General features: G+C 41.2%; 1 protein-coding gene and 1 pseudogene across 2 annotated transcripts; both read right to left on the bottom strand.

Annotated features, from left to right (window-relative positions):
* Positions 1-381: 381 nt before the first annotated feature.
* On the bottom strand, positions 382-21248 carry MMAA (metabolism of cobalamin associated A). Of its 2 annotated transcripts, none has more exons than XM_016206908.2 (7): positions 21202-21248; positions 13281-13781; positions 10068-10190; positions 7182-7352; positions 4667-4752; positions 2688-2837; positions 382-1452 (listed from the first exon to the last, which is right to left on the bottom strand). In XM_016206908.2, exons 2-7 carry the CDS (start codon positions 13720-13722, stop codon positions 1144-1146), a joined length of 1281 nt encoding a protein of 426 aa, XP_016062394.1. In that variant the 5' UTR covers positions 13723-13781; positions 21202-21248; the 3' UTR covers positions 382-1143. The 2 variants fall into 2 exon arrangements, with proteins under 2 accessions (XP_016062394.1, XP_016062393.1); XM_016206907.2 differs by lacking the exon at positions 21202-21248 and adding an exon at positions 15733-15825.
* LOC148093258 (U6 spliceosomal RNA) lies at positions 16486-16582 on the bottom strand (annotated as a pseudogene).
* Positions 21249-21764: the final 516 nt, after the last annotated feature.

The raw sequence follows: 21764 nt of genomic DNA, 5'->3' as shown, positions 1-21764 counted from the left end.
TATCTTCAAACATAAGCAGAAAAGTCTCCTGGAAAAAACACTTTGAGGCAGCATTCTGCAAAAGAGCAAAACCTCAGACAGTAGGTTACAGGAGAAAGGCCCTAAAGATAAACCACGGAGCAGGAACTTACTTCTGGGTTACGTACAAATCCCTTTTCCACTCTATACCACAGAGGTGTCCATACATGCTGCTGTCCTGTCTCATGGAAAGCATGAAATGAGGGCCACGAAGTGCTCTGAGCTAGAGGGAGACTCATTCATTTAATCCTCACAACCACCCTAAGAGGTAGTGATAATTGGTAAATATTTATTTAGCACTTACTATGTGCAGGCACTGTATATATGCTAAATAAATCAGTCCTTTCAAAAACTCTGGGTGGACACTGTTGTCAACTCTCTTTAATAATGAGGAAAGTGAGACATGGGGAGATTAAGTAGTCTGCCCAAACTAAAATTAAATGATGTCAGTCTGTATTACAGAACAGAGATCTGTCGGGAGTGTCTGCATGTAATATTTCTAACAACACCTACCAATTATTGAGAGCTAAGCATTTTACAATTTCTCATTTAGTTATTCCAACAACCCTGTGGAGTACCTTTTCTTATCCTCATTTTACAGATAAGGAAACCTGAAAGTTGTGTTCACATCACTGCATGTTCCAACTGCTTTGCTGCTTGTGTACACAGCCATTTCAGAAATTCCTGGAGCAGTCGATCATGACTTTCAGCTCTTAGAAACCCACTGCGGATCATTCTGGCCCCAGAAATGTGGTGGCTCCTGCTTACATGTTCTCTTGAAAGTTCCGGAGAACATAGAATCAAAGAAGGCACTTTAAGGTACACGATCTCCCACTGTCCTCAGCTTTCTCTGCTCCTGACCGATGAGAAGGAGCTCTTCTGCAGGCCACCGTGCCAGGGTGTAAGAATAGAAAGCAACAGGAAAAATGGGAATCAGTGACGTACAACAGGTGCCTTACACATACTGCCCGACGCCTAACCTCTGGCATCCACACCTAACATTCTTGGAGTTTTCAAGCACAGTTCACAAATAAGGAGGCCGAGGCCACCACAGAAGAATTACTGGAAATATAAGCACACGAGTGACTTTTAATATTGAAATACTTTATGAAATGATATGGAAAATTACTGTATCGGCTGTGTCTCATTAGTCACCGCTTTAAAAGCTTTCAACAACAAGTCTGCTGCTAGTCCTGGGGAGAGGGCCCCGCTGAGAACCTTCCTTTCCAGGAGAGGAATCTGGCCCCGGACAGTGGGGTGGGTCCTGAAATGTTCTAGCACACTCTCCTGAATGAGGTTCCACATCCAGATTTTCTGCTGCTTCTGCCGTCTGGCCATCAGCTCGCCGCTGGCCAGCATGAGGTCTCGGAATTCTCTCATTTTATCCCACATCTCAGTGATGCCCTCTCCACTTCTGGAAGAAATACGAACTACCTATTGAAAAGGGAAAAACCAGAACCATGTCACTTAAAATGATAGAACACACTTTCATGGGGACTCCAATACTTGCCAATTCATTCTTACAGTCTAAGGAAACAGGCAGTGGCAAAAATGAGACATTTTATTGCTGTGTCAAAGTTAATATACTGGGAACTAACACCAAGGTAACTTACTAGCATTCCTAAGTGCACAGCAGAAATGAATTACTGTTCAAGGTCAAATTTTCTAGCCCAGAGATTTGGATTTAGGATTGCTTAGATGGTCTTCAGTGGCATCCTGGAGGAACTGTGAGAGGATCACAAGATAGAAGGCCTTGCTAGGGAGGTAGGTTTCTGTGAGGCCTGAGTGCCAGAAAATGAAACCCAGTTGAACAGCGCTGTCGAAGCTGCCTGATTCAGCAAGTGCTGAGAGCCGAACATCCAGCGCCTGCATGTACAAGACGGCTCTGGACTCAACACACGCGACTGGGGGAGCCTGGGAGCTAAAGGTAAGCTATGTCATCCCTGTTCTCATTACAGTGATTATAGCTTAGTCTTTTTTTTTCAATCCTCACCCAAGGGTATGTTTTTATTGGTTTTTAGGGAGAAGGAAGGGGGAGAAAGAAAGAGAGACAGACAGACAGACATCGACATGAGAAACATTGATTGGTTGCCTCCTGTACATGACCCAACTGGGGACTGAACCACAACCTAGGTATGTGCTCTGACCAGGAATTGAACCCGTAACCTTTTGGTGGGTGGGATGACGCTCCAACCCACTGAGCCAACTAGCCAAGGCGAGCTTAGTCTTTAGAAATACATCAATATTACTGCATCACTTGTAATAGGATTTTTCTTTTTCTTTTCCCTTACTGAAAACAGCACCTAACAAGCATAATGGGAAGTTACCACTTTTCTCTCTTACTCAAACTCTAGTATAGGTAATAATCAAATCATTCACTGCTCAATAATCTTAAGGATGGTTCCTTTAAAAATGGATCTGCTATCACTTCCAAATGGCTCAAGTTAAGCATTAAGCAATCTAATTTATCACCTCACATCTAGTTTTTGGCCTCTAGTGGTTGAAGGATTATATTTAAAATCAGGACTACATACTCTGGCTTTGTCATAATTTTTAAAATTGTAATCTCGTATACAAGCAAAGACTGATAATGTCTCGCTGGGGACTTCTATCCTCTGATACGCCCAGTGTACTCAGGGTGAGAAATGCTGAACAGAAGGCAGGCCCACCTTTGGTCTCCAGACTTTTGAGCGCTTGCGGAGTAACTTCAGCGCACTCACATACTCTGCTTGTATCCTCCGAGCTGGCACAACCAAGTCTCCATCAGATTTAGTTATAGCTACCAGATCTGCCATCTCAATTATACCCCTTTTGATACCCTAAAGAGAAAAAAAGAAGAAAGTGATTTATCAGAAACATTTAATTAAATTACAGCAAACAAATGGGACACCAGTGAATGCTATGGTTTTGAAAGTCTTACACTTCATTAACTAATGCTTTCTCTGCATCTTTCCAAGCCCTGGGTACCAGAAATCACAATTACTCGACAGAAATTACTCAAAAGCATCACCTCTTGGGATATGAAAGTCATCTGTAACATCTCTTCTAAATTTAGAGCCTAATATGCTGAAATACATTCAGAATTAGAGTAAATATATCATCAAGACACATAATTGAGTGGCAGGAGACAGTCACATTGTCTCATGATGGATTCTGCTTCTCACGAGCTAACAATGCAAGATGCAAAACCACCATCACTGAGGTGCCTGACAGAAAACACCTGTCACAACATCTGCATTTCCAGAAACATTGTCTTTGAAATTTTCCTTAAATGTATACAGCGCTTTTCCTGTGGGTTTTTTCCAACTTGCTGCTGAGGAAAAATAACCTGATGGCTAAAAATGCCTTAATCTCTTGATTTAAATTACGTGGCATAGAAACACCAGAAATCCCAAGGCCAGACCTTATTTGGAAAGTGTAGATTTTTCCAACTAAGATTAAGATTTCTTTTCAGATAGTTCTAAAAGTAATTTTCAATGATTAAACTCAAACAGTTAATGTTTCTAAATTGCACCATCCATCGTATGCTGTCACTGCTTTTTTAGAATTATACAATTGGAAAGGAGGTATTGTATAATAAAATTTGTCTGTTCTTTGTCCAAGGCTCCTGAGAAGTAATCTCTACCCTTTGGAATTTCCTGAGCGATAAGAGTGTCGTCTTTGTTACTCACCATGGGTGCCTAGGCTATACCTGAATTCAGAATGGGAGTTGACCACACCACAAAGACCAACCATGTGATTAGAGGGTTGGAACCTTAAGCCTGACCTCTGGGGAAGGATGGGGTGGCGGTGGGGGCTGAGTTCAATCACATGGACAATGATTCAGTGAATCACGTCTGTATAAAGAAACTCCAATAAAAACTCCAGACACTGACGCTCAGGTGAACTCCCTGGTAGGTGATACACATCAAGGTGCCAGGAGGGAATGTGTTCTGAGGACAGAGAAGCTCCAGGTCTGGGACCCTTCTAGGTCCAGACCACTCCCTATGTGTCTCTTCTTTTGGCTGGTCCTGGTCTGTGTCATAATAAAACTAGTACTGAAATACAGTGCTTTACTGAGTTCTGTGAGTCATTCTAGTTAACCATCAAACCTGGGGGAAACCCCACATTTGTGGCCACGTGGTCAGAGCTGTGGGTGGTCTGGGAACCCCCCAAGCCTGCTGCTGGTGTCCGGAGTGAGGGGTCTTGTGGAGGACAGTGCCTTCCACCTGGGGAGGCTGTTAACTCCAGGTAGTCAACGCTGGATTTGCATTGCAGGAGGCAAGCAAGAATCCTATTTACAATACCTAAACTATGACAGTGGGAGTCCCGCTAAATACAAAGCGGTGTCTTATGAGGAACTTCGGAACCAACTGTACAAACAGCATGTGACAGTGGTCCCTTCCTGCCGGAGCTGCACATATCCTCCACCACTACCGCGTTACATGGGGAGAATCTAAGTTGTCTCACTAGCTCAAGGTCATAAATCCTACTACTCTAGTTGGGAAAAACATACAGAATCTGCCTCTGACAGGAATTTCAGCAAATGTGGATGCTGCTGTCTCTTCCCTATGCTAATATCAACTTAATTTACAAAAACACATTTGAAACTTGTTCTTTCAGAGAGGTATACTTAGTGTTTTGGGGAGGAAAAAGTCAAAACAGTTACCTGCAATTCATCCCCTCCTGCTGGTGGCAGTAGTACAATAAACATGTCCACCATATCAGCCACAGCAAACTCCGACTGACCCACACCTGAAATTTTAAATCACAACTATACACTAAAATGTTCACAGTAATTTGACTTGCTCAAATACACTGACCATCACTTTTGTTCCACTTCACTCATTCCATCAGCCACGCAACCCAATCCCACTTTAAACACCCACCGCCGAAGGATTTATTAAGCGTCTTACCCTCCGAGCAAACCTGTCATCCTTTCCGTCTCTCCTGCCTTCTTTGCGTTAGTCTTAGTCTTTGAATGAATGGGGAACCTCGAGGCCTGCACTCTCCTCACTCCTGCAGCTCGTTCTCGGCTTCCCCTTCATCAGTGAGCAGCGTGAGCACTGTGATTCTCATTTTGGACTGTGCCTGTCAGTACTTTCAGCTTTCCTGCCTTCTCTTTCTTCCACACCAGCCCTGCGAACCCCACCCGTGGGTCAGTGCAGTGATCTGAGTTCTGGCCTCAATATACACGTTGGACAAATTGCTCAAGTGCGGATCTAAGGCACCACTATAGGGTTATAGGCTCCAATGTCTCCTGCAAATTCCTCACAGCCGGTAGAAAAAATGCCACTAAAGGCCCTCAGTCAGCTCCTTCCCATTTCTCACAGTGGCCATACAGACACTCACTGTCCCATAAGCTCTCCAAATGATGATGACCCTGGCACCTACTTCACAGCGAAATAACAGCAAGAATTTCCTTAGCTCCTCCCTCTCCCACTCCACAAGCAAGCAGACACAGGTACAAGCTCTGCCTTCCTGCCTCCTCTCCAGTCCCAGTTACTAGCACTGGCTGAAGATGACCCTCTTTCCTGTCCTCCTTTGGGCCACGCTCTGCTTTAGTCTCTAACCTTGCCTGTGTCTAAAGGCTCTAGTCCCTAAAACATCCTGTGAATTGTACTCAAGTTTTTCTCATCTGGAAAAAAACAACAAACAAACAAGAAAAAAACCACCAAAACTCACAACCTCCCCCAATTATCACCAGATTTCCCTCTTTCTCTTTATAGCTAAGCTTCTAGAAAGAAGCAATACATGCTCATTGTCTTCATTCGACTACTTCACATTAATCTCAATCCACTTACATCTGACTTCCACATCCCCTGCTCCACTGAAACCCTTCTCCTAACTCTGTCCTTCCTGGGTGTGGCAGAGACTTCTAGCTGCCCATTCAGTAGTTAGTCTTCCTACCCTGACCCCAGTGTGACTAGGAGCACCAACCAAGGCACCAGGTGAAAGACCGTATTCGCCAGACCCCCTTTCAGCTACAGATGATTAACAAGTGAAAGCAAGTCATTAGATGGGGTTTCCTGGAAAGGTGTTTGCTTTAAAGGCTAACCCAGCCAGGAGTACACTCTTCTGCCTGCCCTTTCTCCCTTCCTCCCTCCTACCTGGAACATGGATGGGACAGGTAGCACTTCATCAGCCATCTTTTAACCATGAACAACCTCGGGAACTAAGTGCTAAGAATAGTCAGCAGAGAGACAGAAGCCTGGGCACTGAGGGCACGGTAGAACCCCCACGCCAGGTCGGGACGCCTGTCTCCACGCTTCTTTTATTTACAAAAAAATAAACCTCTTTCTCACTTGAATCAGTAACTTTGAGTCTCTGGGACAAGCAGCCAAAGGCAACTTCTTTGTTACACACTTGGGTTTTATGGCCCTCTTCTCCCTGGAGCCTCCTGTTACCACGAGGGCAACTTTCCCTATATCAGCCTCAGAGGGCAGAGTTTCCAGCCTCCCACCCCATCTCCTTTCACACCCAGCCTTCCCACTCGCTGCTCTGAGCATCCTGAGCACACTTCCGTTCTCTGAATGGGCCACGTCCCCTCACTCCTCTGTGTCTTTGCAAATGCCCTCTAGCCCATACTTTATATAACTCCAATACTTCCCTCAAAATGGATTTCAACTGTCACCTCTTCCTGGAAGTCTTCCTTGATATGCCAAATCTGAGTCAGGTTGTGTCACAAACATTTGTCATACAGTAACATAATAGATTGTCACTCTACAAGAATATGAATTTCTTGGGTTTCCATTTCGGTATTTTCATCACATGTAATTATGCAATAGGGATATAAAAATGAAATAACCATGGCCCTATATTCAAGAGGCACCCAACTGCATTAATTTTTCTTAGCGAACACTGCACACATCTGAAATGTACTTCAACAAAATAGGTGTCATGTTAAAGTACTGTTTCTCTAAGTCATCCTGGCCCTTACAGGTCCCTGGCACTTATGACCTATCACCTGTGTAACAGTTACCCAGATACAGGCTTATTTTTCTTCTAAGGGCAGGATTATAGCCTATATATAGTTATACCTCCTTCAGAGTCTGAGATATCTTGTATTTAATTATGCCTTTGGTAAATATCTGCTGAATGAACAAACGAAATCAATTGTCACTCATCTTTATACAGAGTTCAATTGAAGAGTATTTTGTTAGGAAGCAGAAAATCACACTCACCTACAGTTTCAATAAGAATGATGTCATATCCCCCTCCTTCACACAACAGAATAGCTTCATTTGTGGTCCTTGTCACACCTCCTAAAGTTCCTCTAGTGGGAGACGGCCTGATGTACGCATTCATATCTCTTGATAACTCAGTCATTCGGGTTTTATCCCCCAAGAGTGATCCTAAAACACAGTTACATTTTATAATCATGGCACACCTATCAGGGCTAATTATCAATGAGCTAGTTCCTAGGGGACGTGTTTTATGACATTTCTCCCCAAATCTCAAATGGTATTTCATATTATTGAGCTTTTATCCCACCCAGTGTACACAATGATGCCAAATTAATCTTTTTAGCATTTCAAACCCCTTAAAACCTACAATGGCTTCCCACTGACTAGAGGTCCAAATCTAGATTCTTCAGTCCTACCTCATCTGTCCAATTTCAGCTCCCACTAGTCCCCAAACCAGTCTTGCATTCCAGCCAGGGTAGTGTCTTTACTATCATCTTAACATTATTGTGTTTCTGCTTCTCAACTGGCAGTGATTTTGTCCCAGAGGGAATTTGATGATATCTAGAGATATTTTCACTAGTCACATCTGGGGGATGGATGCTAGTGGCATCTGGTGGGTAGATGCCAGGACATTGCTAAGCATCCTTCAATGTGCAGGACAGCTGCTGACAACAGGAATGTTGTCAGTGCCAAGGTGGAGAAGCCCTGCTCTAACATGAGCTCCTTGCCCACAGGACCGTGTCATACATATTTTGAACACTCAATGCTTATTCGCAGTAGAAAATTAATTTAATACCTACGGAGATGTTTTAGGGTTTACTGCAGTATTTTGGCAAATGTCAATATTTGCAAATTCTGGAGGACTGAAAGCCCTGGAACTACTGAAATCACTCTGAATGTCTTTCCTTTAGCCACATGTTAACATTTGAGAGTGTAGCACTGTTCTAACCTGAATTTTAACTGTCACTCTGCCTCAGAGCTAACTTTCCCATGTGAAGTTGATGCTAAACACTGAGGAGATCCTTAAAGACATGATCTTTTCCCTCATGGTCCCAGAGTAGAGTTCTCACAGGTTCTAATTCTGGAGCACAGACCCACCACATATCTTAGCTACCTTATTTACTGAACATGAAACTTCTTCTAAAGTAATTTTCTGCATGAAATCCTCCCCATGTAAGTCAACAGTCTGCCAAAGTTATGCTTGAAGTTATTATCCTATAGATCCTAACACGCTGAACTCCACATTATGAAGTTACTCTCCCATGTAATTGTCTTTGCAAGTGAATCCAAAACCACTGGGTGCAGGCCCTTAGGGAGGGTCTCAGAGCTACTGCAGGGGTCTGTGAATGCAAAGCACAGGTTTACCTCTCAAACCTTAATGCAATGTTATTTTCAAATGTATGCACTGTTGCAGTAATAAGACAGAAATCTATACTTATAGTGTCCTGTTTATCCTTGTGTATTTTTTTCTTTCGAAGTTTATCTTTTGTTTTACCTGGGAAAGGGACCCCCATTTTCCATTTGAGAAAGGTCAGGATCCACATAGCTCTACACAACTTGAATCAGACTATCTTATGTCACCATTTCTGCTATTACTACCTCAAGCTATTATTTTCTTTTGCTATTGCAAGTATTCTAGAATATTATCAAGGTGGGGGGAAAAAACCTTCTCACCTCTATGGAAATGAGGTACGTACCTTTAACAAAGTTCTTAGACTATAAACAAGACATTACATTGTTATGAATTTAATCCTGAACCTTATGAATATAAATTTTGTTTTACAGTCAGCCTTTTATTATAGTGAATCAAAAACTGTGAATGTTCTCAGCCAAATCTCTCAATGGGTGGTAACAGGAATTGCTGTCAACCTCTCTATTAACCTAAAGCCCCAGAAATATTATTATACCATCTTTCCTTTTTAGTCTTAAACCCACAGTATACAAAGCAAACACTTCCCCAAAGCATGCTGTACTTCCCCCTACACAACACACATTATTACACTGTAATGGCTGTGTTTCCTGCATATGATATAAAGCTCCATAAGGCCAGGAGGACTGTGTCTTATTCACCGTTAGACAATATGGCACTTCCTGGCACAATGCCTCACCTATAGTAGGCACTGAAATACTGGCTCAATGGATAACTGTAATGTGAGAACTTAAATCATAAAGAGAGGTAAGCGAAGAAAAACCTTTCCTATTTGTATGGACTACTTTATGTTTTCCTTAAATGATCCTTTGGGGAACTATGTTTATTCATTTTATCCCTGATGAGCTGCAAATTAAACTGAGTGACTGCGTGACCTCAAATCAGTAAGTAATTGCTGAGCACAGCATGCAATGTACTATGCTAAGTGCTGTAGGGGGAACAGCGGTATATTACATGGGCCCTCTAAGAGCTTTCTGTTCTACTGAACAGGTAATGTAAACAGGTGACAAGTTATAAACTTATAAGGTCTTTTTACTTAAGCTTAAGAGAAGAGATGTTACAACAATAAGAGGAAAATAACAAATGAGTAAGGAAGGACCCATGTTCTGAACTGTGCAGGCGCTGATGCAGCCAGGAAAACAGGAGGGAGGAGTGACCTAGCCTCAGGCATAACAGACAAAGGGCTGAAATTTGCTTTTAATTACCTTTAACTTCTGGCAATGTTCTTCTAGTTCTCTAAGTACCCAGGTCACTTCTGGGTTGTCCCTGTCTACAGAACCCAATGCCCCAAACTACCTCTCTCAGCCTCCACCTGGCCCCCAGAACTCCCTTTCTTCAGTGAAACTAAACTCAGCTATAGGCTAGAAGTCACCTGACTGTGCCAATTCCCACGAAATTGTAACAGGGAGCCCCTCAAGCCCCTGCTCTGCAATTGAAGAATCAGCAGTACTCACCACCACTGGTACAAGAAGAAGGGTCCACAGCCAGCACAGACAACTTGTGCCCTCTCTCAGTAAGCATCTTTCCAAAATATTCTATGAAGGTTGATTTTCCAGCACCAGGGGGCCCAGACAATCCTACAGTGAAAGAGATCTTCTCATTTAATGAAATAAATGATGAGTTCTATTAAAATATTAGACTTCCTTCTGTTTCTCCTAATTTATTAAAACCCTCATTATTGTATTTTAACATTTCCGAAAGCAGTAAACGAAAATCTGTTTATATAGTTCCTGAGTAATAGAGACATAGGAAGGAAACCATTCTGAGTTCCGTGTGCTCACCAAATTCACTTTTTAAAATTATGAAATGTGATTTCCCTTTTTTACGATAATGTAGACCCTTGGGACAGACTTCATTGCCTATGTTGTTAATGTGCCGAATTTCTACAACACCTGCCCACCTCTCATCGTCATCAGTAGTTGTTCCACTTACCCCAATTCTGTATACTTTATCTTCCCATTGGAAAAAAATAACTCATTACTCTAGAAATTGCTAGTGATTGAGGAAATAATTTTCTATTTATAATTTTTTTTTTTATCTCACCCATAATTCAAAGAATATAAACTGAATCCTGAAAAAAAAATAATTTGTCTTAAGAAAGGCAGAGGGTACTATGTTAAGTGAAATAAGTCAGGCAGAGAAAGACAAACACTGTATGGTTTCACTTATATGTGGAATCTAAAAAAAGGCACGACAAAAAAAAAATACACTCATAGAAACAGAGATCAAAGGGATGGCTACCAGAGGGGAGGGAATGGGGGAATAAGTGAAAAGGGGAAGGGGAATATACTCAATAACATTGTGATAAGTTTACACAGTGACAGATGATTGCTAGAATTAGTGGAGTGATCAAACTGTAAGGTATAAAATGTCAAATCACTATATTGGACATCTGAAAGTAATATAACCACTATAAGGTTGTAAAGCAACTATAAATACATTTACTGAATTACTGAATAAAAGGGAGGGAGGGAGGGAGGGAGGGAGGGAGGGAGGGAGGGAGGGAGGGAGGGAAGGAGGGAGGGAGGGAGGGAGGGAGGGAAGGAAGGAAATTCCCCTACTTAGAGAATGAGCAGAGCATGTCAGGTAAGAGCACAAACTCGTGCTCAGCCAATTCTATTTCTAGTTCTGCCTTTGATGAGCTGTGTAATCTTGGGTAAGTTACTTAACCCTTCTGTACCTGAATATATGGCTGCAATAAAATGGATATAATAGCATCTATCTCTACAGGCTGTTATAAGGATTAGATGAGTTAATACTGATTGGCAATATGTTTAGAACAACTCATGGCATAAAGTAAAATATATATAGATGGATGTTCAATAAAGTATATAACACATAAGCATGTAACTGTAACTATATTCAAAAGTACGTGTGGCATAAATAGTATGCTTGGTTCAGGGAAGGTCTCTGTCTCAACTCTCTCTATGAGTGCTCAATAAACATTTGTTGCTTTTATTTATAATGGGAATAAAATATAAAACCTGTGCAATAAAGACACAGGTTTATTGGGCCTCATAAGAGAAGATGGAAGAACCAGAAAAGCACTGCAAAAAAGTGAGTTGCTAGTCACGTGTGGGTTACTGGTTAACTCCAGATATTTCTGGGACATTTTTTCTTCAAAGATTCTCTAACGCCTAAGAGGTAACTACTTTGTCATCACTAAAATCTCTTTGGGAGTGTGCTAGTTTGTTTGCATAAAGATCACTACACCCCATATAGGGCTCTCAAAGAGCGAGTTCCCTCAGGGAGGGCAGAAGAATGAAATGTGTGAAAACAAAGGGTTGGTAAGCTTTTATAAAATTATCCTTAAAGCACTTATGCCCCGTTGCCCTAGAAGTAAAAGGTTTTACTCCCCACATCACCAATAAACTACAGTATAAAAGGCTAATGGAACACCGGTCCATTTTTAAGTGTCTTTGCTCATTCCTCACAAAATTCCTGCACTTTGCCCACCGCCTCAAGGTGCGTTTCGTCAGAGGGTGGGCTAGCATCTAGTCTGCCACCATGAATAGCTCTCATGCCACCCAAAACCGACTTGCTTAATTCCTGATGGTCAAACATATCTATATTGTTTTAAAAAATGCATAATTTCAAAAATATAACAAGCTTATATGCAATTACAGAAACAAGTCAATTGTTCAAGAAGTCAAGTGAACATTCAATATTTTTAGACGGCCAATGAATATAGTCTCTCCTTTAAAATACATTTTGGTAATGAGATGGCTGCGTTCACAGCCAAACCACTCCCAGAAACTCTAACAAAAGTATCTGAGAAGTGAGACTTGTCTATAGAAAGACTAATGAAACACCCAAGAAGTAGAATTTAAAATGTGACAAGGACAATTATAGTTGATATAACCACAAAAACTGGGCATGCACTCTAGACTGATAAGCGAAGGACCACCGAGGGAAAGGGATAAACTTGTTAAGATTCTTACTCAGACTTCTCTCCGGGACCCATGGCAAGATTCTTGCCAACAGAAACCTTATATTCTTTTTTTTTTTTTTTTTTTTTGAGGGAGAGGAGAGAGATAAAGGGAGGAGGGAGGGAAAGAAACAGATATGAGAAACATTGATCAGTTACCTCCCAAACGTGCCTGATCAGGGATGGAACCCACAACCTAGACATGTGCCCTAACTGGGAATTGATCCCACAACCTTTCAGATTAGCGGACAACGCTCCAACCACCTGAGCTACCTGTCCAGGGCCTTATGTTGTTCTTTTAAAATACAGCATCTTGGTTCAAATGGTCAGGCATCTTTTTTCAATATACCAAGACTAATATTTACAGTGAAAAAGTATTTCAAGTTCCTAACAAAATTCTGAAAAGAACAAAAACCCCCATTGGAGTGCAAACTATTTAGACTTTTTTTTTTAAAAAAAGAGAATGTGCCCAGTCGGCGTGGCTCAGTGGTTGAGTGTTGACCTATGAACCAGGAGATTACGGTTCGATTCCCAGTCAGGGTACATGCCTGGGTTGCGGGCTCAATCCCCAGGAGGAGGCGTGCCGGAGGCAGCCGATCAATGATTCACTCATCATTGATGTTTCTGTCTCTCTCTCTCTCTCTCCCCCTCTCTGAAATCAATTAAAACATATTTTAAAATAAATAGAGAATTTAGAAAAATATTTCCTGGACAGACTTAAAAAAGAAAAAAGACTGACCCACTCGAAATGCCCGTGGCTTTCCTTCATTTAATTGTTCTTGTTCTCTGTGGTAGCCCAGTACTTTCTGAAGAAGCACCTGAGCTAATTCTTTTTTCCTGTGGTGAGTTGATTCTATAAGAGTTATGGCCTCTGCTAAGCAGGCCCTTTGCCCTTGGATTAATCCAGTATAAAGTTTATCCACGAATCTTTGTTCTTTATCAGAAAGTCCTTCTGTATGTTCCTTTAAGCTTGTCTGTACACATAACTGTCTCTTTAAACCATTTGACAGCACCATCCACTTTGTACAATGGAGTCCAAGAGACTCGAATGGCCGAGCACATGGGCTTCCTGATCCGAGATGAGTACTTGAGTGCAAGATGAAGTGGTAACGTGGGAAAGGTGTTCTCAAGAGGCCTTTTAGGAAATGCCGGTGAGGATGCAGCAGTACCGGAATATTCATTTTGTTTGTAGCTGAAGAAAACACTGGACGGTTTTTGGCTCAATGTGATCTGTAACTCCCTAAAAGAAAGGAAAACACATTTTTGCCAATTCAATACACAGCTAAGACACTGAAATAGTAAAATGACAAGCTTTAGTGTTTTCCCTATTTTCTACAACACAAACAATCAGGGTTCCTGGTAGTACAAACGGGTGAAAGTTTCTTACCAAACTTAAGAGAGAAGACCCCTCTTTGCCTACAGTTAATATTCAGAGCAACCCAAACCATGGAACTATTATTGCTCTTCGGTGAAGGGAAATGCACATACATATTTTCTCTTAAACAGAAAACAAATTCACACACACAAAAAACCATTAGGGTAGAAATTCTATGCCATGCTTATTTTCTCCTGTCTATAGACCTTATATTCATGTTAACAATTTTCTCAGATGAAGCATACCCTATTCTGAAGCTCATTCAAAATGTTTAAAAAAAAAATCCCTCTGATACTGGCCTTTTATTCATTCTCTACACAAGATGTGTGATCAGTAGTGCAAGCACTTGAGGCATAAGTTTAGATACATATGCATTCAACAGACTGACCCTGGAACACAGATAAATGCAAAGGATAGCCTAACATAGGCACACAAACAACAACAAGCCTTCATGTGAAATGAGCTGAGGACTGTATTCCAGCTAGATCAGTGTATCTCAAAGTATGGTCAGAACCACCTGAGTGCTTACTAAAAATGCACGTTCTCAGCCCCACAAATCAGAATCTCTGCAGGCAAGCACACTAATGTTGGAACCACTACGGAACTTGTTGAGAATTCTTTACGCTGGGAGTCAGGAAAGTACAGAGGTTATGAGTCTTTGTGACTCTGAGTCTCTGCCACTTGAGCTACAATGACCTTGGGCATCTGTGCCTCAACTTCCTCTTAAGAGGAGAATAGGAGAATAGGATGACTGTGAGAACAAAATAAGTTCATGTAAAAAGTTTGGAACAGTGCTTAGCACAAAGTAAGAGCTCAATAAATGTTAGATTTTATTATTACTATACCAATTTATAAGATTAGGTCACAGACCTAGTTTCCAGTGGCAAACAAAAATTTACAAATGATACACATGGCCTACCAAGTTTGGGTTTATAATTATTTGAAAATTATTTGAGATACTTGTGCCAAGTACCGCATGGCACAATAAAATAAATTACTTTATTGCTCCAAAGTACCTCTCTAAATTGTATGTTGAGGCCAAACAACATAAAATTAACTCTAGCTAAGAAACATTCTATTAGAAAAAAAAGAAATGTTTTAAGTTTATTAGAACAAAAACTGCTCATCATTTTTCTGTTTTGGGTGGGAGGGAGAATTAATGACTTCTGTTTGTACAAAATCAGTCTTATTCTAAAAGGATAATGTATAAATAATGTGTAAAAATGTTTCTAAAAAACAATTTTTAAACATCCATTACTATAGCTGACATTCAGAGACATTTAAAACAAACAGAACACGGTTGCTATGTTTTTTAAAAAAACTCTAAGATAAAATTTAGAATTTTTATAATTTTAATGAAAAATATCTAATAACTATTCATAATTCAATTTTTACCTTTGCCATCACCTATATAACTTGCTTCATTCTGCACTTCATTATACGAGAATCAAACTTGATGAGTCTCTAATTTAACCAGTTACTGTGACCGTCAGTATTATAATCAGTGTATATTTATTACATTTTCTGAATTAGATATAAAATTAGCCTATATACCCAAAAACCTAGTAAAAACTACATGCAAGGTGGAAAAAGTGATAATCATGTTTTAGCTATGCTTCTACACATAGAGCTTTTTATCAGAATCATCATCTTAATGGCTAGTAACCATTTTAAAGCATGGTAGATTTTTTTCTTTAATATGCCAAAATAAAAATTCAGTGTCTAGAATGCATATCTTCCACTTTTTTGCCTGACAAACTCCTACTTAGTTCAAATATCATCTTCCTCTTTTAAGGCACATCTTCCCCCACCTTACCCAGGCAGTCAGATGTTCTGTCTTCAATGCTCCAAAGCCTTTATTCACATCTCAGGTTATTTGTCCTCTTATGTTCCAATTTATCTATTTATAGGCTCTCCCACCAAGTCTTATCCCTCATTCCAGCTGACAGTCCTCCCAGAGAAAGGACAGTATTTATTCTTGATTTCCTCAGAATCTAGCACAATGCTGGTATATGGTAGCCTGTTAAAAATTTATGTTAAAGGTTCATAAATGGATACATTATCTACTTTATGTTGATCTACTATACTATAAAGAAAAGTTTGGGTAATCATTTTAACCTGCCTGAGAAGCCTAAAACATTCTACCAAGTTCCCTGTTTTGAATCAAGGTAACTTTGACATCCATCTAATTTTCCAAAACAGGATGATAAGTTTGTAAGGAATCAAAACCCAGTAACAAGATGAAAATACACCCACTTATAATAACGCAAGCAAATAACATTCCCTATATAAATGAGAGAAATAAAAATCATCTAATGAATAGTATATAGATTGCTCTAACATTTAAAATAGTGATTTCTTACAATTTAATTGCAATCTTTCTCAGAAAAATCCATGTCAACCATCTGATAAGTTTATGGTTTACACTGCAGGGTTTATCACAGTTTGCGATTGTGAAATTCTCTGCCCTTTGATGCCAATGCAAATCTTAAAAGGCCTTCAAGTGAAAAGAAAGACGAAGGAAAAAGATGATACCATTTTTTTTTTTTAAGTTTAATATTACAGTCCTAAAAATATGGAATGCTTCATGAATTTGCATGTTATGCACAGGCGCCATGCTAATCTTCTCTGAGGATGATACCATTTTTTTTTTGCCAAAACCAAAAAGCTACCCAGTGTACATAATTATAGGTTTTTACACCTTTGAATCTCCCCTCAGGGGCTGATTTTCTTGGTGCCCACAGACCCTGGGGACCATATGAATGGCAGAGCAGCAACTGCTAGCTTTTACTAGCTTTTATTGAATGTTTATTATGTGTGAGACATTGTGCACGCATTTCCTCAGCTAAGCCTCCCAACACAGATGAGATTCCATTTTATAGGGGGGTCTCAGGAAGGTCACACTGACTGACCAAGGCCTCTCAACTAGTGGAAGAACTTGGGAAAAGCTATGGGTTTCATCTCTAGATTACTGTATAAAACGAGGAGAGGTGTCACATCACATCAAAGGAAAACCAAATAACCCTTTACATTTAAATATGGAATGACTATGGCAGGCTATTTATCTTCATTTTCTTTATCTTTACCTTTTTTTTTCCTCCCTCCCTCCACCCCCCCCCCTCTCTTTCTTCCTTCTTTTTGTTTAGGCGAAATGAAAAATTACATTTTTCTGTGCAAACCTTATCAGTAGGAAATCCCAATAATGTATTAGGTGACAGAACAGATCAAATTTCTAAAGAATGTTTAATGTTTTCTGCTCCACAGAGAGTAAGTCATACCTGATAGAACTAAGAGCATAACATATTTAAAACAATTAATTTAACCAATCAACCAGATTTTAAAGGAGTCTATAAAATTTTTAAAAGCCAATATAACAGCCTGCACCAGCAATTTTCTAGCCTTATAGATCTGTCCCAGGCACAACAGACTAAGTCTACTGGAGTGACAAAAATCGAGGTAGGGAGAAGGACTTCCCACCTGTTTGTGTAACTAGGCATCTTTTCCTGCTTTCTCATGGGAAGAAATCAAAGAACCTGGCCAATAATCAAATCAAACTTTTCAATATATTTCCATTATTCTTGGGAGTATAGTTTCATCCTATAATTTTAAGCTGTGCACTACCAAAATACAAGAGAAATTTTGTAGCATTTACAACATTCAGTAAGATACCTCAAAGCACTGGCATTCCTAATAAAGCAGAATGCCAATGTGTTAATATACAATGAAAACATCAAGTGGGCAAAAACAGTGAAATGGGTTGGTAAGTGCATCCCCTCCCCTGCAAGAAGATTCACGTGGACAGTAGCATTTTAAGATTCATATTTGTTTCTCCCCCCCAATATCTTTTATATCCATTCCCTTCTCTCCAACCTCATTCCCATATTTCTCTACTATAATGGCTTTCAAGCTTTGACCACAGTCCATAGCAAGAAATACACTCACTTTAGTCAACACACAGGCATATAACTGAAACGCGTTTCACCAAACATTATATACCCCTATTACATGTGACACACTCTAATTCTTTTTTCTACTCTAGTTTTTAAATGTAGATTGCAACCTACCAATGGGTACAACCTTAATGAAAAACCCCAATCTACTACAGCCATCTCTATGGCCATTATTAATTCATCTTCCATACTTTCCATACTAGCACTTATCCTCATAAAATATAAATCTGACTATATTACTCCTCTGCTTAAAATATTCTAAAAGTTCCCTCTGCCTTATCTGTAGTTTATTCACTCAGCAACTATTTATTGAGAACCTACTATATGCTAGGCACAGTGCTAGGCCTTGGAATACAAGGGTATATGGGTCCAACATGGCTCCTGACATCATAAAGTTTACAATCCAGTTAAGACAGTCATTACATAAATATTTCATACTCTTTTTAGTACTCTTATCCACCTCTCCAACTTTGTTCATTCCCCTCCTCCACTTTTACCACACTGCTGTAACTATTCTGATCTGCACACAGGCCCTGGAAAAAGCCATATTCTTTTATACACCTTGGCCATTGTCCCGTGATGTTCCTTTTGATTGGAATGCCGTTCCCTCCTTTAATCATCTCACAAATTCCTCCTCAGCCTTCAAGAATCAACTCAAGTGTCTACTCCTCTGTAACAATTCCCTGGACTCCTTTCCACACCCCTTCAGTTGTCACTCCTGTCTCCTGTCGCCACATATTGGTCACATCCCTCTATTATAGCAACGACGAGACTGTTTTGTGATCATTTTTTAAGATGTCAGTCTTGCCTAGACTATGAGTTATCCTTGCATCCACATCAAACTTTACTGCTCACTGAATAAATGAATGAATGTATGCTATAATTTTGTATGGGTCAATAACTCCATTATGCTAATTATTCAGTTAACTGATGTTTCAAAACATATTTTTCTAGATTTTAAAGTAAATATATATGTATTCTAAGGACTTTCTTTTGAAAGTCTGATTTCAATATATGGATGTTTTCCTTCATTAAAAGTTTGCTCAGCAGCAGCCAGTCTGACTTGGGATATTTGTCTTGAAATTGATCCAATGAATATTTTCTATTTCAATAACTACTCTGGCAAGTAAAAGCATACAGGATTTCCAAAATCAATACATTAGGTCAGTGTCCGAGGGACAGCACAGTTCATACAGTCAATGCAGTGTTATACCATGTGTTTCCATTTCTCAATGCTAATCACTTTTGATTTGAAGATAAGTTGTCAGATGCCATTACTCTATTTAGCATCTCCCACCACCCCCATAGAAGGCTTTACTTTCTCCTTTTCAAATAATTTCAGGAAATTTTGGTAGAGTAGGATGACTTTTTAAACAAGCAACTTTTAAAAAGGTCATTGTTATATAAGAGTAATACAGAACACACGCTGAATTCATGCAGGGAACATTCTCAAGTTCCCTGTCCACTTTATCTTTTATCATGTTTCCAGTTAAGACTCAGATTTCCCCATTTTTACTTTTAGGTTCAATCTACTTGGGAAGTCTGTAAATTCCATCACCATTAACTGTTTTCGTTTCTACTGCTACTACCCTAGTCCAAATATGAACTAGTCTTATGGAGCTCTGAGACTAGCCTAGCCTAGCCATGAGACCTGGGCAATCTCTACCACTCTCCACGTGAAAATATTAAGACCAACATACCAAGGTCACAATGATTATGCAATAAAGTAGTGTGCATGAGAGAACCTACCAGAGGGCCTGGCATCAAGCAAGTGCTAATAAACTGTAAGGAACCTTCTTCTTTCTCTCTCAGTCTCCAGTCTCCAGTCTTGGACTTCACAGCAAGATTTATATTGAATCATGAATGTGATCGATCTTACTATTCACCTTAAATTCCTCCAACAGTTCTCCACACCCCAGGACAGTGGTTCTCAAAGTGTGGTCCCAAGCCAGCAGCATTAACTGAAAACTGATGAGAAAGGGAAATTCTCAGGCCCCACCCCAGATCTTCTCAATCAGAAATTCTGGAGGTGGGGGCCAGCAATCTCTTTTCATAAGCCTTCCAGATGATTGTGATGTATGTTTAAGTCTGAGAACCACTGACCTAGAATAAAGTCCAGTCTGGCATTGTAGGGTTTCCCAAACCAGTTTTCTTCCATTTACTGCACTTGCTTTCTCAGATCTGTTCTAAGGAAAGTTTGCTCATTACCTCTGCTTACTTTCCCAAAGGAGACTTTACTCACCTGTTATGTCCCCCCACCCACTCAGGCACCTGTCCTATCTGACCCAGCTTAAATCCAACTGACTTCTTAAATTCTTTACCTGACCATCAGCTTTCAGGAATGTTTCCCTCTTTCAATTCCAATTACTTCTGAATACTCTGGGGATCATCTGCACAAGTCACAAACTGCCTGCCTGTTCCTGGCTCAGAGAGGGTGTGTGAGTAAATTGGTTGCCAATAACATTACTTTTTTTTTTTTTAATCACATAAAAATATAGCTTTTTCAGCCTGCGTTGGAGATTGTTCCCACGTGGCAACAATCAGCTGAGAGGCAAATGCTTCAAGCACTCACCAGCACTTGCCACGGCAAGTACAGGTTTTCTTTAGACATCTGTGAATATCTCCAGCCATGATTTCCATTTTTTATGCTTATGTGCATGTTTATTTTGTCTCTAATGGAGTACAGGCCTTCAAAGAACTGAACTGTTCCTGTTTTTCTTTTGAATTCTTATTCCGTTGAACAAAAAATGATGTGAAGTTTACTACATAAAAGAATTTTCTAGGCATCCTGGACGACCCCCAAAACGATTTAGAATCTGCACAGACCTTCCGGAAACGTTTGGTTTTCTATCAACTTGGAAAAGTTAATGTCTTTTTAAAATTTTGTTTTCGAAAGCATATGCAGTAGGGCACAACTCTGCAGCAGGGTAATCAAGAAATCGCATTTGGCCTAGCTTGTCTTTCAATTTCTAGTGAGAAATACAAATTGCCTGAACGCAGTACGCTTGCTGGAAAAAACTCAGCCCGAGCCCGGGCCCGGTACTGGACAGACCTGGATACTGTTTAAACCCCGTTATATCCTGGATTTTATCCCATACAAGATGCGTTTTAATTTCACTCTTTGGCAGCGGCTACACTGGACTATCGTGCTTTTCATGGGCCCATGCTACGGTTAAGCATTCGCCGGGTCTGGCGGGGTGAGCTCACACACACGCCCCAAACAGGAAAATTTCCAGTTTTCAGAGCATTTCGTTTCTAAGAAGCAGCAAACAACGAACCTTCCCTGTCAGCCCATTTTGCCGGCGCCTGCCTGTCCACTGATCCCTCACACCCACCTCTTCCTTCCCGGACCCCAGATCCTCCAGGGGGCGCCCCCGAAGGCGAGCGGGTCCTCACGGCGCCCCGAGGCGGGAACCTAGCGCCGGCTCAGGGCGCCGCGCGCAACCCCCGCCCTGTACTCACCCGCCGAGGCCACGGAAGTGCAGCCCAGCCCCGCCCCTCCCCTTCCGCCGGCCGGATTCGCCTCGCCCCGCCCCGCCCCGCGCTCTCCGAGGCGCGCAGGCGCGGCGCCCACTGCCGGGCGCCTGGGAGCCGAGCGGCGGCGCGGGGCGGGGCCAGGGCCCGGGCGGAAGTGGCCGGGGGATTCCTGCGTGGCGAGGGGGGCGCGTAGGCGGGAGTGCGGCGGGAGCCGGGAAGTTGTCCCGAAGTGAAGCGTCCGAGGGCGGCTCACGGCCTTTTGGGCGGCTTTTGCGTTTCTGCAGGTCCAGGTTGATCTCTCGCCTGCGGAGCTCGAGGGTGTCGTTCCTCCCCGCCCGGCCTTGGCGCTTCGCGATTCCCGGAGCCGGAGCCGGAGCCCAGCCCGGGCCCGCGGACGCCGACCCCCTCCTGCCCCCGGGGG

The sequence above is a fragment of the Miniopterus natalensis genome, chromosome 4 (assembly GCF_054644295.1).
Source record: "Miniopterus natalensis isolate mMinNat1 chromosome 4, mMinNat1.hap1, whole genome shotgun sequence".
NCBI lineage: Eukaryota > Metazoa > Chordata > Mammalia > Chiroptera > Miniopteridae > Miniopterus > Miniopterus natalensis.
Note: the sequence above shows the minus strand (reverse complement) of the source record. Positions and strands in the feature narration are given on the sequence as shown.

What these genes read in the sequence shown, in the direction of transcription:
- MMAA (XM_016206908.2), bottom strand. Translation starts at nt 13,722, where the DNA reads ATGAATATTCCGGTACTGCTGCATCCTCACCGGCATTTCCTAAAAGGC. An exon ending in TTCTTCTTGTACCAGTGGTG is followed by an intron (nt 7,353 to 10,067) that starts GTGAGTACTGCT and finishes ACTGTGTTTTAG; the next exon opens with GATCACTCTTGGGGGATAAA. An exon ending in CAAAAGTCTGGAGACCAAAG is followed by an intron (nt 1,453 to 2,687) that starts GTGGGCCTGCCT and finishes CCTTTTCAATAG; the next exon opens with GTAGTTCGTATTTCTTCCAG.